The 16,264-nt window shown below is 45.2% G+C and overlaps 1 protein-coding gene across 2 annotated transcripts in view; it reads right to left on the bottom strand.

Annotated features, from left to right (window-relative positions):
* The window catches only part of LOC8027113 (DNA replication licensing factor mcm2), a 33,324-nt gene that overhangs the window by 319 nt on the left and 16,741 nt on the right, over nucleotides 1-16,264 (bottom strand). For both annotated transcript variants that reach the window (XM_040205491.2, XM_029966118.4), the window contains exons 7-17: nucleotides 15,988-16,195; nucleotides 14,572-14,706; nucleotides 12,115-12,306; nucleotides 10,564-10,657; nucleotides 8,718-8,968; nucleotides 7,695-7,859; nucleotides 6,942-7,016; nucleotides 6,611-6,703; nucleotides 6,081-6,239; nucleotides 4,543-4,725; nucleotides 3,167-3,322 (exon numbers count right to left, since the gene is read on the bottom strand). In XM_040205491.2, coding sequence (XP_040061425.2) covers nucleotides 3,167-3,322; nucleotides 4,543-4,725; nucleotides 6,081-6,239; nucleotides 6,611-6,703; nucleotides 6,942-7,016; nucleotides 7,695-7,859; nucleotides 8,718-8,968; nucleotides 10,564-10,657; nucleotides 12,115-12,306; nucleotides 14,572-14,706; nucleotides 15,988-16,195 — 1,711 coding nt within the window. The remainder of the gene's footprint in view (nucleotides 1-3,166; nucleotides 3,323-4,542; nucleotides 4,726-6,080; nucleotides 6,240-6,610; nucleotides 6,704-6,941; nucleotides 7,017-7,694; nucleotides 7,860-8,717; nucleotides 8,969-10,563; nucleotides 10,658-12,114; nucleotides 12,307-14,571; nucleotides 14,707-15,987; nucleotides 16,196-16,264) is intronic.

The raw sequence follows: 16,264 nt of genomic DNA, 5'->3' as shown, positions 1-16,264 counted from the left end.
AGATACCCCAATTTTCGCGACCACCTAATTTCCACAAATTCCACGACCTGGAAAATATTGCGAAAAATAGGTCTCGCAAAAATATCAAGGTGACGAATACAAAGCTTGTTACACCAATCGCAATATTGTGTGCCCGTGAAATATTTGTGAACCCTACGCTTTCTGAAATAATGAGTCCACATAAATAAGTTGTCTAAAGTAGCTACGAGAGTTCAGCTGTTCATTTAGTTTTCTAGAAGTCCCCCTTCAGCACTTCTTCCCTGTTTAACTTTAAGGGTTAGCATCGAACACAAAAGCACATTCTAACATACCATAGTACCATATTATCTAGTGTATAAGTCACGTTTTTTTCTCAGATATTTCCGTCGGTGCATTTTATACAATGGGGCGACTTGTATGCATTTTTCTTTCTATATGTATGGGCCTTACCTGCAGAAATTTGCAACAGGGTTCATATTTCTCATTTGATTTGTAGGAGAAAAGTCGGAAACTGGGGATTTTCAATGAAATTTCGCCGAGACAACCGTCCAAGCATATGGGGGAGACTCATACAAAGGTGTCTCTTTAATATACTGTATTTTTTGGGCGATAAGCCCGCAAAATACGGTATATTAAATCAGCCTCCCTTCTGTGTAAAAAAAAAAATGTTTTGTTTTATTGTTGTAGTATTTTCCACTAAAGCCTTCCATTCGTGAAAGAAAAAAGAAAAGCATTCCACCATTTTGTAGTGGTATTCTAAATCGCAACTTTCCATTTGTAAAAAAAGAAAAAAAAAACATTTTACTATATTGTACAGTTAAACCTCGATGTAACGAAGTCGGTAAAATTCGCAATTTACTTCGTTACATTGAAATTTCGCTAAATCGAAATTTGGCTTTAACATGCGAAAAAAAAAAAAATTCCGAAACATTTTACGGGTATGAAAACTCACCGAAAATGACATTTATTTAGGGGCAAAGTAGTCCGCTAGTTTTGCTTGCGCCTTGTCCGACAGTAGCAGTGGCGTCATACGGCCAATACGGCGTTCGAGCGCCCAGAGCGCTTGCACGGCATCTTGCTGCCCATGCGACGCCGTGTACCTCCTCAGTACGTCCATTGCGTCGAGCACTTCCCGAGTGCTCGTGATCTCGGCAGTTTCTTCAGGATGGCGTCCAAAACATTTGCTTTCTCATCCAAAGAAATAACTTTACGTTTCCTTATGGCAGCAAGCACGTGAGTGAACCGCCCGGTTAAAAAATAAAGCTGTTTAGTTTAGGCGGTGCTAATGTTTCCAACCTACACAGCACTCTTGACCGCACAGTTTACTTGCCCCCTTGCGCCCACAGTGTGCTTGCGCCTTTGCTTTACATCACGCTCGCAAGACGATAATCGGTCTTCTCGGTCTTCTCCTAGATGGCACTGCCCGTGCGGTCGCGCGGTCGCGCCATCACGTCGCTCCCCCGCTGAAGTTGGCTCCCGCGCTACCCGCGATACAGTGGACTATGATGATCAGTGAATGTCAGTGGTGATGCTGTTATGCCGTGTTAACTTTTTGCTCGGCATTTTCTGGCCAGCCCCGCGGAATGCGCTTTGCCGCATGCCTCGCCGGCGCTACCTGCGCCGCATCCTCGGGCAGCCTATACTTCGTTTCAGCTTCGGTCCGAGCGCGGCCGATGTTATAAGCCAAAGGGCCAATCAAACAGCGAAAGAGGCATAACGTCATGGCGTGCTCTCTGCAGTTAATTGGACCAGCCTGTATTCGCCGTCTCTCTGTGCGTGCTCCTCCGCCGGCTAGTCCTATCAAGCGCAGAGAGCACGCCGTGACGTTGTGCCTCTTTCGCTGTTTGATTGGCCCTTTGGCTTATAACATCGGCCGCGCTCGGACCGAAGCTGAAACGAAGTATAGGAACGTTGGAAGGCCTGTCCCCGTGAAGTAACCTATCAAGCGATCGCGTTTGCGCATAATTTTTTTTTTTTTTTTAGCCACAATTTTTTTGCGAAGTTGTTTTTTAGAGTTGATTTATTTATTGCCTTCTATGGCAATGGCGCTTCGTTATATTGAAATAGCAGCAAAATAGACTTCGTTATATAGAGACTAAAAATACATGGGGTCTATGGGCAAGAAATTATGAAAAATAAAATACTTCGTTAAATCGAGGATTTCGTTACATTGAAGTTCGTTATATCGAGGTTCGACTGTAGTGGTATTTTATATCGCAACCTTCCATTTATAAAAAAAAAAAATTACCATTTTGAAGTAGTATTCTAAGTCACAACCTTCCATTTGTAAAAGAAAACACACATTTTACTGTCAGTAGTAGTATTTCAAATAACAGCCTTCCATTTTTTAAAAGAAAATTGTTTACCATACGTAGTGGTATTTTTAATCGCAACCTTCCATTTGCAAAAAAAAATTTTTTTTTTTGTTATATTTTAGTATTTTAGATTACAGCCTTCCATTTGTGAAAAAGAAAAAAAGAAGAGATAGCTTGAAACGACCTGCCCTCATTAAAACTTCATAACAACAAAGCTACGCCATTTCACAAAATCGGGATAACACAATAAATGTAAGAACCTTCACAAATTAATTTTTTGTCAAGTTAATCGAGGCCAGCCAGGAACACTGCAGAGATATTAAAACTATAGTCTACAAAAAAAGTCTGGATCGAGACCTTGATCACAATTTCTGCAGTGAGAGCAGCAAGGAAACATGCAGTTCTTTAGAAGCCTGGGCAAAAGTTGCCCTTTTAACCCTAGGAACAGAAAATAAACAGCTAAGAAAGGCAGCATCTACGATCCCCAACAGGTCCGCCAATGATAATGTACCGCATTAATTGGGTATGCCCAACACTGTCATCGCCATTACAGTTCGAGCCGATTAGAAATGACCGGATTGCCCGATTGCATCGCTCACGACACCGAAGGTAGTTGCATTCAAAACACTACCGTACAGATTCTCTCAATAAAATGCTTCTATTGTTGGGGAGACATCGCAGACGGCAGAGTTCCGATTTTCTCCCCGCCGATTCATAGGCAAGTCGACGTCGCCTTCAAAACCAAATCAGGGTTTAAACGACCACAAAACAAGGTGAGGTTACAATAGAGGCAAGACGTCTGAAAGAGACGCATTGCCACTTCCAACTCCCCTCGGCGACTTAAGGCGCAAAGAGGGACGAGGCGCGTGTACCTTTTCCTGCAAGTCTCGCTCGGAGACCTCAACCACCTCTGGCTCTGTGCCGTAGCGGCTTCGAGTGAAGTTGATCTGCTCCTGCACCAGCTGCTTGAGCACGAAGAGCAGTAGCTCGTTGTTGTCGCGCTTGTAGCTCAGGTACCGCTGGAATGTCTGAAAAATGTGCAGAGAGACACACACTGGAATCGGAGCCTATAAAGTGCCGGTATGCCAACTCGGTACATAAACCAATAAGGTATGTAGAAGTAGTAATAGTAGTAGCAGTGCTAGTAGCAGATGATGATGATTGTATGCATGTTGGTACGTAGCATAATCGAGAATGAGAAGGGAGGAGCCACCGGGCATGTACCGTATGTTCCGAGCTATAGTCCACGGACTATACATAAATAAAAGTTAACATTACAGGCTGTGCGGACTATCTACAAGTGTGGACTATACACAATGTGGTTTTTCAAAATCGTGATATCTTTTGCTGTGCAGCCTATACCCATTTGTTTATACTACCTTACTACTTTCCATAATCTAGCGACTATTCCTGGTTACTAAACTGGTGGCGAAAGCCGCAATCTTTGTTCATTGCATGCACAAAGTCACTATCTCTTTGACGTACATCAAATTGGCAAAGAAACTGCGCTGTCAAATACCCACAAAGTATTCATCAAGATGTGTTTTGTGTAATGGTTTAGTACATGCAGACTATGCACTAGGCGCAATCTAAAGGAAATTTATTTTTTACGAAATTGGCCTCTGCGAACTGAAGTTCGAAAAAACTATGTAAGCAAAAACTTTTTTTTCGGCCTAAATTGGCTTCTGCGGACTATACACCGGGTAAGGACTGTAGCCCGGAAAATACGGTAGTATACTTATGTTGTATGTATGATGTATATATGATGTACATGCGTTGCTACGTAGTGTACTCGAGAATGAGAAGAAGACCAACAAGGTAAGCAGTATACTAATATGTATGCCATATTGCATGTACTATGTATGTTCTAATATGTGGTTATGCAACATAATCAAGAATGAGAACAGAGGACCAACAAGGTATGTAATACATGTATGTATTTTGTATACATGTTGGTATGTAGCATAATTGAGAACAAGAAAGAACAAACATGCAGCGAAGCACCTGCACGGTTACTCAGTGCTGCGTAAAGACTGTAGTACCATATCCAAGTGAATGAATCGATGCTCGAGAATCGGGATATGGCCCGAGCATTCACTCGGGCCATATCTCATTCACATCCCTTCAAAAAAAAAAAAAAAAAAAAAAAAAAAAAGAAATCTATAAAGATGTTGGGTTTAAAAAAATTAGCTCCCACCGCCGACCCAATCTGGCCACCGCAAACGCAAGCGTCGAGGGCGCCCCTCACCTTCTCCATGGTGCGCATGACGCTGTACTTCTGGGTGCTGATGAAGCTCTCGAGCATGACGCGGATGGCCATGTTCACGTCCTCTTCCAACACGTGCTGCCGGAGATGGAGGCGCGCGTGGGCCTCGGCCAGGCGGATCATCGACTCGATGTGGCGCACCGTGATTGGGACGCTGCCCGTGGCCTGGACCGAGAAGATGGCGTGACGACCACGGTTCAGTTGCATCACAAGCACCTCTACTATAACTCCCCCAAGGCTGCAGGCAGCTAGTTACGCCTCATTAATATGGACACCTTCATTCCCACCAAACAATCGTCCACAGTAAGGAGACCACAATGTACATAGTTACTCATTTGGTCCACAAACATTTTGTCTATAGAGCAGGGTATCCGCGACATGATCGTAGTAGCTGGCAGCCAAGAACGAGAGACGGTGGGCGTAGTACACATCGCGACACTGTTAGCGCGAACACGACGTCGGCGCCTTTTCGCATTTTACTTCTAAATAGTATTAGCGAGCACGGCATTTTATCGCTTATATTATAGAACTAAATGAGCTCTTTCCGTAGCAATAATAATTTGGATGACATCCCCTGGTTTCGAAGAGACAAACTGGAAAAACCGGCGGTCGCTTGTTCGTGCTAACAGTGTCGCGCTCTGTACATATTTACTTGCATAATGAATTCGCCCCTCACAATGGGTACCAATATTTTGACTTTCTTTTTTTTCCCCCTCTCGTAATGACAAACCTCCAATTTTCAGCTCCGCAAGTCATCAATTGCATCCAACCCACCAAGTCAATTTTCTTTTGCCGCCAAGCGGTCAGGCCAAGTCAAGTCAAGACAAGCCACTCTTGTAATGGCTGCAAGTGCATAGTTGCAGAGGCGATAAAACGCGAAACTGAACGGCGTGCACACTTGACGAAGCTTGGGTCGAGGAATTGCCCAGCCCCGGACATTCTTCGCCTATCGGATGCATTGATGTCAACAAACACGCCGTCGTCTGTGGTCCGCTTTCAGACAGTGAAATCGCGAAAGTGCTTAGCTTTCACGATGCCAAAGAAAAGCTTCATAAGGCCCTTTTCCTTCGGCAAAAGGCACGCCAAAAGCGCTCTAAAAAGGTTCGCAGATTATAAAACATGGTTACTGTGGTGCGCCCCCAACCAGCCATGGGTGCGCCTCCATAAGTGGAGACGTGCCACATTACCTTGCAGTGTCATATTGATACCTAATATAACATTTGCACGAAGTGTGTAAATGCAAAAATTTTACCCCGCGTAATGGACGCCACGCCACGTTGACGAGTCCTCCAACTACCGTTGCAGCAAACAAAACACGTCTAAGCTACCGTCGGCTTTCTTCCTTTGCCTTTCGGTCGCTCCCTTTCTCGTTCTTTCCTCGGCAAACCACCGACGTCAGCGCATACGATTTGCAGCGTTCTGCACCCGTCTTTACCCCCCCAAAGTCAAGAAGGCCGTTCCCTTTGTCACATTTGAGTCGCCAATCAGGCCACCGTAGTGACAGAGGTGTGCTCTCTCACCATGGACTCCCTGCGCAGCTCGCTGTACATGCGGGCAATCTTGTCTTGATCCACCTGGTGCAGCTTTGGATGCACCTTCTCCCGTGCGTACAGGATGTACTTCCTCAGCAGTTCCTGCGGGATCTTCTCGGGACCCTCCTCCAGCTCCCTCTGGCTGTCCTGAGGAGATATGCCAAGGGGATGCGCTCGCACAAATTTCCTTAGTACGTGCCACAACGAAGTCGCGTTCGCTTAACGTTTTCCTCTACAATTGTCAGTATCCTCGAGGAAATATGAAAAAAAATCTAGGAGTTTCTTCGTAACGCGCACATCTCTCGATTGCGAGGATGCTTGGAAAGTTTTGGTGCCCTTTAGCGAAATTTATTTTGTCGAGCATACTTCGAAACCTCCCCAAAACCAAACTTTTTTGCACCTGAACACCAACAACACTGCTGCCGGGGCATAGAAAGCAGGGATTAATTTGACGGACTTTCAAGTGATTCTTGAGAGAAATTCTCCAGCGGCAATGAGGGAAAACCTTGCCTCCTTACCTCCTCCATAGAGTCCTCATTATCCTCGGTGCTGTTGGCATTGGGGTGATGTCGCATGTGGCTCTCCACCACGAAGCGTGCTAACCTCTCATCCTAAACAAAGAGAAAGAAAAAAGTGTTCAGTCATGGTGTTTACGTCATGGTATTTACGCTTCGAGCAGTTCTTCCCACTCTAATAGTTTGCGCAACTTGTTTGTCAGACTGATAGTAGTCTGTTGCAAGCATGACAGCAGCCAACAGTGTTTCTGATATACAATGCCTAGGAAGAGTCCTGCCAGCTTGTAAAAAGGTGATGTGATCACGCGATCGATGCACGAACGAAAGTAGTCACCTGGATGGGGTCCACTGTATCTCTGACGACACACAGAACGTCAAATCGGGAAAGGATAGGCTCTGTGAGATCCACCTGAAAAACCATAAGCGCGACGTTTACGACAAATGAAGAGCAGAACTAGCAGAGTAAGGGCTGACAATGACGACAATGATTAGGTGTTTAATGGCGCAAAATGCAACATAGGCCGTGCTGTGCCAGAGGGCCGACAAGCATCCAAACTAGTGGCAACGGTTCACGACAAGTACTAAACGGCAACCGAGACAGCCAAAGCCGATCCTCAAAAGACTGAACTGAACTGGCGACCGAGAAGGTGTGCGTAGTTCAGATATTTTAGACAACCGAGTTTAGTGGTTCATGTTCCATGATCTATCCTTTGTTTTGGGATCTGGTTCAATGCAAGGATTTCCTAGCTTCGTGATCCATGACTCGAAAAGAGAAAAAAATGGTAGGAAGTCACCCACCCTTCTTTTCCCTTTTCGAAAAAAAACAAACAAACAATGAAACATAATTTTTTTTTTTTTTTGTAAGAGCTGTTTAGTTTTTTTGTAAAATGGCAGATATTAAAACAAAATAGATCTGAGGAACACTTTGCCCGCATCGCATCTCACCACAAACCCTTCCCCCCCCCCCCCATGCCTGACCCATAAATCCACCCCTGATGGCACGATGCAACTTTCGTTGCGGTACACGTACGAGTTTTAAGAAAAAAACAGCAGCGGCCTCACTCAACGCAAAAAAAGACGGACGCACGTTTTCGGAGAAGGTCATGGAAGGGTCGTAGCGGCCGCCGATGGGGTTGGCTGCTGCAATGACAGCGCAGCGTGCCTGAAGCGAAGTCACAATCCCCGCCTTGGAGATGGAGATGCTCTGCTGCTCCATCGCCTCGTGGATGCTGGTACGGTCGGCGTCGTTCATCTGCAACAAGAAAGCGCTAAAGGTTGACATTTTTCTCACGGTATATGTCAATCCCGAATGAACAGGCATTCAAGAAGTTTGTATGTCTTGGAACCACATCACACACATTTGGGACTGAATCATTTAAAAAAGGAACAAACAGAATTGCATAACCGGATGGATAGATAGATGTTGATGACGCTATTCTTGGTAATGGGCGATAGCATGCGCCGCCCAGCCCAAGTCCATATTTACTGTTTTTCTTCCTTTTTTAATTTCTTGTTCGTGCCATTAGAGGGACATTTCATTACTAATGTTGTTGTTGTTTATCTGTATATATTTTTGAAAATGCGTGTTTAATACACAATATTTGTGTACCCCCAATTGCTGGGATTGGGTCTGCATCGAGAATTGCTGGGATACCCGGAATGGGTGGGAAATAGGTAGGAAACTTGCAGCAGCCGATCAGGGATGCAACAGTGACCCCCTCCGTGGTAGCGATTATGACAACCGAAAACTTCGCTCTGGTAGTTCCGATTTGCACCGAATCATTCTCGCAGCTAAATGGTTCCACGAAGTTCAGTTAGTACTCTCAACATAATTTAAAGACAAATACATGTTACCAACGCACAACGTTATGCCTAGATGATACGAGAAAATTAAAATTTTAATAATGATCAATGACAAAACAATAGCCATTCTGGTTTCAGCAGTTAACGTATGCGAACATGGAAGAGGTTTGTGTCGCAAAGTAGATGCGCCAGTAAAACTTGCTTCGTCCGATGCGAGCCTAGACACAAAGACGCATTCCAGGTACTGCACTAACGTGCAGCACCCCCCCCCCTTCCCCCCCCCCCCCCCGAAATAAACCGGCCCGACCTTGTCAAATTCGTCGATGAGGCAGACGCCCTTGTCGGCCAGCACGAGGGCCCCGGCCTCGAGGGTCCACTCCTTGGTGACGGGGCTGCGCTGGACGTAGGCCGTGAGCCCCACCGCAGACGCCCCCTGGCCCGTGGCAAACACCGCCCTCGGAGCCACCTGCTGGACATACTTCAGGAACTGCGACTTGGCCGTGCCAGGGTCCCCGCAGATCAGCAGGTTGATGTCGCCCCTCACCCGGTGCTTCTGGCCTGGACGAGCGAAAGGGTACGGGAAAATGCGTTTGAGTTACGGCGACCTGACCTTTCTACCTTGGACTAAGGGGTGGCTGAAAATAGCATACACGCGCCCCCAGCTTGTTGCTCGCCCTCTCGCAACGGAAACGGGAAGCGCTCTAGTGAGGGTCCCCCGGTTCTGAATAGCGGGTACGGCAGAACTGGTTGCGATTGTGGCTCCCGAACAGTCATTTCTGAATGCAAACAACACTTCACTGACCCGATGAAGTGTTGCAGCCAGCATGTGACTCTACCTTACGAGAGAGTTTTAATATGGCGTATAGAAGCAAATGCAGGTGCTGTGCGTTTGCGTCAGAGTTGTGTGCTTCCTGCTGCACATCTGCGTCGTTGCCATGCACCAATCCAAGATTGCAATTTTAGGCTTCGTGCACGCGAAATGGGGAACATGCAATGCTAACGCAAACAAAAAATGCTTGTGTTCGCTTGTATACGCAATACTAAAACATGCTACTGTTTCACCGGTCTTCCAACAGCCATGAAACGTACTGCAATGAGCAGACATGCAAGCTGGTGGGCGTTCCTTTGATCTGGAAAGGCTGGGATTGGCAAAACAGAGGCGCCTAAAAGTTAAAGAAAAGAAAGGTTCTGGGTGGTTTTGTAATTAAAGCAACAACAACGGAATTAGCTTTTCGTATTTCAGGGTTTTTTTTTTTTTTTTTTTTATAACTTTTTAATTGAGAATGTTGTAATTGGCACCAGCGGCGAGTTTGGAAGAAGTTTCTCTGATTGCCAAAAATCGCAACTTTGATATAACCATGTGCTTTACCCACAATTGATGTCATTTTACGTAAATTTCTCAGACTAGCTAAAATGCTTACACTATTTTTATTTAATAACTTTTTAATTGAGAATGTTGCAATTGGCACCAGTGAGGATAATGTGCCAACTTCAGATTGCCCTAGTTGTTTGTGCATTTGAAATTGGATCATAAGCAACAAAAAAACTATTTATTAAATTGTCTTCATTTTATTATTACTAATACAAATTGTGGTAATGTAGGTCCCCAGAAACTCCATAATTACAAAAACACGCCATTTAACCATACTAGTCTTTACAGAAAGATTGCATTTTGATTTCCTTTTAGCCCATGAAAAACTCTGGCATTGTTATCGAGATAGACATAAATACTTGATGTAATATCAAGTCGCATACGTCAGGTGTTGCTTTAAAAACACACACACACACTTCTGTTGTCCGACTCGGATTTTGTTATGGGGTTTTTGTAGTAAGAACAGCGTTTCTTAATTTATACATTTTGTGAGCATATTCTAAACTAATCACCTGCAGCGATCGAATCCCTGGGACCCCGACCTTTCGACCTTGAACTAAGTTTGTCTGAAGGTAGCATATGTTTTGACCAACTGTTTTTCCATGACTTCGAGCTGAGGTATGGGCACAGGCTATTTTCTTTTGAAGCTGTAGTAACCTTGGAACTACATTTCGTGTTCCTAAACTTGCTATGATGACTCGTGACCTTGAAAGCTGGTCACTATCCTGAGACGCCCCAGCGGATATCTTTTTTTGAGAACAGTGAAAAGGTCTCTTCTCACCTGGATTTTTTTGTTCGCCACCAAAAAGAGAGAGCGCAATGGCTCGCTTGATGTTCTCGTGGCCAAAGATGGAGGGTCCAATGCTCGCAATAATCTGAAGGATAACAAGGAACCAGACATCACTCCTGGTCTCACTGGGCATCTAAACTTAGTCAACAAAAAAAAAAATCCATCTTATGGTGCAACTTTCAAAAGCCTGACTACTGTAAAAGACTACTGTTTCCATAATTGAACAGCAGAAGGCATCAGACAACACTGGCAGAAGATAAGGTCAATCATGAAGCCACACTAGAAGACGCAGAGGCAAACTGCTAAATAGCAGAGTGCACAAAAATGAGGTCATGATAAGAGAACAATACTCGTAGAGTATTTAATGTCAGTTATCGGTGACTACTGGCATACGGAAGGTATTAGCTAGTAGACAGAGCAAAAAGATGTCATTAGGCTTTGTTAGTGGGCAAGGCTAATGAAGTAAGCTAATGATCACGTAAGCAGAGAAACAATCTAATCAGTAGACAGCACCAGGAGACAAAAGTAAATCATTAGCAGATAATCTAAACAAGAAATTTGATAAATCAAAGGAATTCCAGTCATCTGACAACACCAACAAAAAAAAGTTAAAAGACTGGAGTAAGCAAACAATGCAGGCCAAACAATGCCAGCAGACAAACCGGCCGGCTAGCAGACAACGCCTGCAGATCAAAAGTAGAGGGTAAAGCCATACCGAAAATAGCATTGGCGATGCAGCTAGAAATCAAGTTCAATATTGCAACTCCAACACAACATTTGAGCAGCTAGAATCACATTCTGAAATGCAAATGCCTAAAAAGGAAATATTAAAGCAAAATGCTTACAGGGCCCCTTTCAATGTCTAGAGCACGGGTTCTCCCCCCCCCCCCAAACTGGGTTTCGCAAACACCCGAATTACACACCACCCCCCTCCTTTCCCCATGCTGCAGGCTGGGCAGCAAGACTGTTCAAAGCACCTTCATCTCACTTTGTACTGACATTGCGATTGATATGGTGGGGATATATGAGAAGCAACACAAGAAATTCCCTACGATTGTGCTTGTGTTGCCTCTTGGTCGACAAATATGGAGAAGGAGAGAGGGGGGGGGGGGGGGGGGGGGGGGGTTTCGCGGCAATTTTTGAGGCTTTCTGGGGTTCCACAGGACCAAAACGTTTGAGAACCCCTGGCCTAGAGGGCAGCAAAAAGTTGTGACGAAAATACAATAACAAGGGTACACAACGATCACGCGGTTGGTGCTGTTATGGGTTATGTGAGCGTGTAATGTGATGTCACTTCTATGTCATGTGATGTCATCTATCATGTGACAATGATGTAACCATGACATCACGTGATGTCATCGAGATGGTATCACGTGACCGTGTCATGTGATACCAATCCCTTTTCGCTAAAATTGGCAGAAGAATATCCTATATCACCCTGTAACAGCCCACATAAAGTTTGAATTCAGCGTAAACCGGACTTTCTTTCTCTGCTCGTCCACCGGCTACTCTCCCGCCACTTCGGGGATCTCGAGCACCCACCCTGTCGGCAATCTTGTCGTCCTTGGCGAGCGCCAAGATGCGGCGCGTGTCGTCGTCCGTCATGTGCCTGGTGGCCATCTGGTCATCCTTCTTGACCACGTGGTTTGCCATCACCACCGTTGCAAACACCGGAAACCCGTTCACCGTGTTCAGCGAGCCGTCGTAGTTGTTGGTGTACACACCCGTCAGCTCCTGTCATTTTTGGAGGGAAAGAGAAGACCAACTTTTGTTTTTAGTACAAGAAAGTGGTGCACATGCACACTTGGATTAATGATTGCATTCACACCTAACAAAACAAGTTGGAGCTCAGATGTGCCGTGGCATTGTCTCCTCGGTACGACGAACACCGAATTTTGATGGTGCTCGTTTTTATGACCCTTTACAGTACCCCACGTTTATGATGGCTATACCTAATTAAAAACATGGGCTGTTGGTGCTGCCAGTATGTAGTAAGCACAAACTAATGATTGAACGTTGGATCTTGGAAGAAAAGTACTCTGGTTGGAACGTGTGAATTGCTTCTCATGTGAGATTCAACAGCAAGCTGTTGACCAATCAAAAGATTGGCCAATCAGCACTGCATGCAGCTGCTTTCGCAAATTAAAGGGAGATTTGGGTTTAAAAATCCCAATTTATTTAGAAAATTGTTGATTTTTTTCTTATTGCTTGCTTTATTATCCTTATTATACAAACAAAAAACGGTTTAACTGACTCACGGTGCTCGAAAAATCTGAAGTTTATGCGATTATTCACCACCTTCGAGGGGCTGTCGGTTGGGACAGCAGCACTTTCTATGTATATTTCCGATTCGATTTGCGGCAGACTACACTGAAAACCATGACTTTCGTGTTTGGAACTACCGATACAAACGCAACTTGAAAGAAAGGTGGTGCAAACACAAGTGGAGAACGACAGTGGAGGAAAGTTTATCACAGTCTGCCAAGCCTAACCACTGTAACGCCGACTGTTCCGACACAATCTATGCTCTGTTCATGCTTGTTTGCGCAGTGGAGAGAAAGATTGCGTCCTTCGAAAACAAATACAGAACACGGGACTAAGGGTGTACAAGTTCAGTGATGTGCGACATCGATGTGCTGACGATGCTTGTGATCAGCGTGATCTGCCCGGTTTGTCAAGAGTGCAGATTTTCTAAGCGTTTGGGAGTTGGCTGGGAAATGCAAGGGATTTTCATCGTCTCTCAAACCACACTGAGAAAAGCAAGTGCCCCAAGTGGGTCTTTCCTTTCTATGTTTTCGTCGACACGTGCCATGTCAGATCGACGTAGGAGCGCAAAGCAAAGTTACAACGGCGGGAGCTCGCACGAGTTTTGCTGTCGGCTTAAAAGCCGTCAACATCTGCACTTCTGCGCGATTCATGGCCTACTAGCACCAATGCACCACGAGACTTTCGCTAGCAAGGAAGTTCATGCCGCCACGACAAAAAGATGTGAAAAAAAAACCTTGAGAAAACCGAAATGCCTACGTGGGAGGAACAGCTAATATAGCTGATGTCCAACAGCACGCGGTGCAAGAGGGGCCAGAAAAGTCGCAGCATACAGTGCCAGACGGGTCTATTGAGTCTGAATGTTACCTGAACACCTTAGCTATGTTCTGGCCGTATTGGGACAGTTTACATCTCTCGAACTTCCGAATGCACTTCTCTCAATTTGCAACTTTGGGATGTCTTCACATCTGTGCAAACAGTTTTTGGTACTTAGAATCCTCCAACCATACTGGAATTTTTTTTGTGCACTACCTCGAGGACACAAAGAGTGCTGCTATTTATTTATAAATGCAATATCTTAATCATATTTCTGCAAATTTAACCAACTTTTAAAAGGTTTTATAACGTCTTTATTTTTCCTAATTAAATTAAAAATTTGTACGCAGCTTTTGGCTAGGTATTTAGCACTCTACACTTCATAGGGAGCAGTAAAAGGGTTGATAACTGGGCTAGTCGGTAATTATACATTTGAACGGTATTAGCGCACACGTATGGAGAAGAGACAGGTAAGAGCGCTTCCTATCTCTTTCTCTCTTCTCCATACGTGTGCGCTAATACCGTTCAAATGTTCATAGGGAGCATATTGAGCTATTGCACCATGCTCGTTATAAAGAATCGCTGAACCTAAATGTCTGCACAAAAAACCTTTCTCCATGTTTCTGCTTGTGAAAACAAAACTATAGAACCAACATTAAAACTAAAAACGGTTTTGAAAAGAGAAGACAAAACTTCATAAATAGCTAAAGTTCCATTATCTTAGAGCAGATAAAAAAGAAAAAGTGTTCCCAACTTGCTTTTATTTTTTTCTTAAAGGATCGATTCACAAGCGCGACCATCCTGGTTGGGGGCTAAAGTTTATTCCTATGGGAACATGTTGTGGGCCTGTTCGATAGTGCGTGTCTACATCCAGAAGTAGTTTGGAGCCTAGAGAGAAAAACAAAATGGCTCACGTACAATTTCGTCTCCCGGCTTGCAAGAGTCGCACAGGTCGCCCAAAAGGATGGCATCTTTGGATCTGGGCAGACGACCCGCTGTCACCTTCCCCGGGCTCTCTTGAATGCTGATGCGCTGGTAGTTCTGATATACAGTCTGGAAAAAGAAAAAAAAAATAAGAGGAGAATGTACTGCTGCTTAGTAAACCAAGCCTAAACTCGTGAACTGGCAACCTGAGACCAATGAATGAGCACCAGAGAAGCAGAAGCGAGTGACAGACGTCACCCTGTTCTCACAATGTAGGCGTTCACTGGAGTCCAGTGACCACGAGCGTCGTATCTGCTCCAATCATTTGTGTACTGCCGACATATGAGACCTGCAGCATCGAGTTCTCCATGAAACGAGGTACAGCCTATAATTGTAGAATTGCCCAAGACTGCGGTGATGACAGAACGACAGATGCGACAAAAAATGACAGAAGAACGACAGACTGCGGCGATGACAGAAAAACATTGTTTTTCTGTCACGTTTGGTTATTTATGCATACTTTTGCTGCAAACTATTAAATCAGCCTAGCAACCACGAGGCAGGGAAAATATTCTTCGCACAAATGCTACCTCGTTGCAGCACATGACCAATCGCTCCTCGCATATGCCAAGGATCATCTGTGAAGCACATTCAGGGGAACAAACACTTTCTGTGCATTGTCATTCTCCAGGCCTCTTTCACGAACCATAACAGTACATTAGTACATTAACAGTAAAAGTACATTATGACATAGGGGGCTCATGTGAGCCCCATGTAGGTAATGTAAAGCCCAGAGTTGCCCAAAGGTGGGCAATGTCAACCCAGCATTGACAACAGGTGGGCAATGTCAGCACCAGGTTGGTAGGTGGGTAACATTAGCAGAAAGCTGGTAAGAAGTGGGTGGGCAACAGCTCAGAGTTAGCAACATGACAGCAATATTAGCACAAACTCTGTGCTACGTGGTAGATGTCGGCCCAGACTTGGCATACAGGAGGGCGATATTGGCATAAAGTCGGCAAAGGATGGAAAATGTTGGCGGTACATGGGCAAAATATCCAAGAAGTCGATCCGAGGTGGGTGATATCGGCACATAGTTGGGTACAGGTATGGTAATGTCAGCACAAATTTTGCAATAGGCGAACAATTTTTGGCACAGAGTTGGAAACATGCGGGCAATGACAGCACAATCTTAGTAACAAGTGAGTAATATCAGCCCAGATTCGGCCACAGATGTGCAATGCCGGCTCAGAGTGGGTTTCACTTGGCCCAAAGTTGGCTGCCAACTTTCCAGTACTTGGTGCTACATACACGATCGACAGGAAGGTAGGCACGCAGGGTCAGTTCACAGAAGGACCCCAAGTTTGTCAAGTCAATACGATGGCAGTAGTTAGCAGACGACGGAGCTCTCACCTGCTCCATGTTGACGGTGAAGGGGCCCAGGCTCTGGCACTCGGGGCAGGAGCCCGGCCTGAGCTCCTGGTTCTGCGACTGGACGAAGGGTCCCAGGACATAGTTGCACTTGCCGCAGTCATACTTGACCAAGGACAGCTGGGGCAAGACTCCCGTCGTGCTCGTCACCACTCCGGCCGTGCGAACCAGCTGGTTCAGGTGCAGCTGCCTGCGTGGACGGAAATGTCTCAGAACACGCCGGAATATGCAGGGACACGCCGGAAAATGTAGCAATGGC

Source organism: Ixodes scapularis, unplaced genomic scaffold (assembly GCF_016920785.2).
Source record: "Ixodes scapularis isolate PalLabHiFi unplaced genomic scaffold, ASM1692078v2 PGA_scaffold8__174_contigs__length_109621045, whole genome shotgun sequence".
NCBI classification, from domain to species: domain Eukaryota; kingdom Metazoa; phylum Arthropoda; class Arachnida; order Ixodida; family Ixodidae; genus Ixodes; species Ixodes scapularis.
Note: the sequence above shows the minus strand (reverse complement) of the source record. Positions and strands in the feature narration are given on the sequence as shown.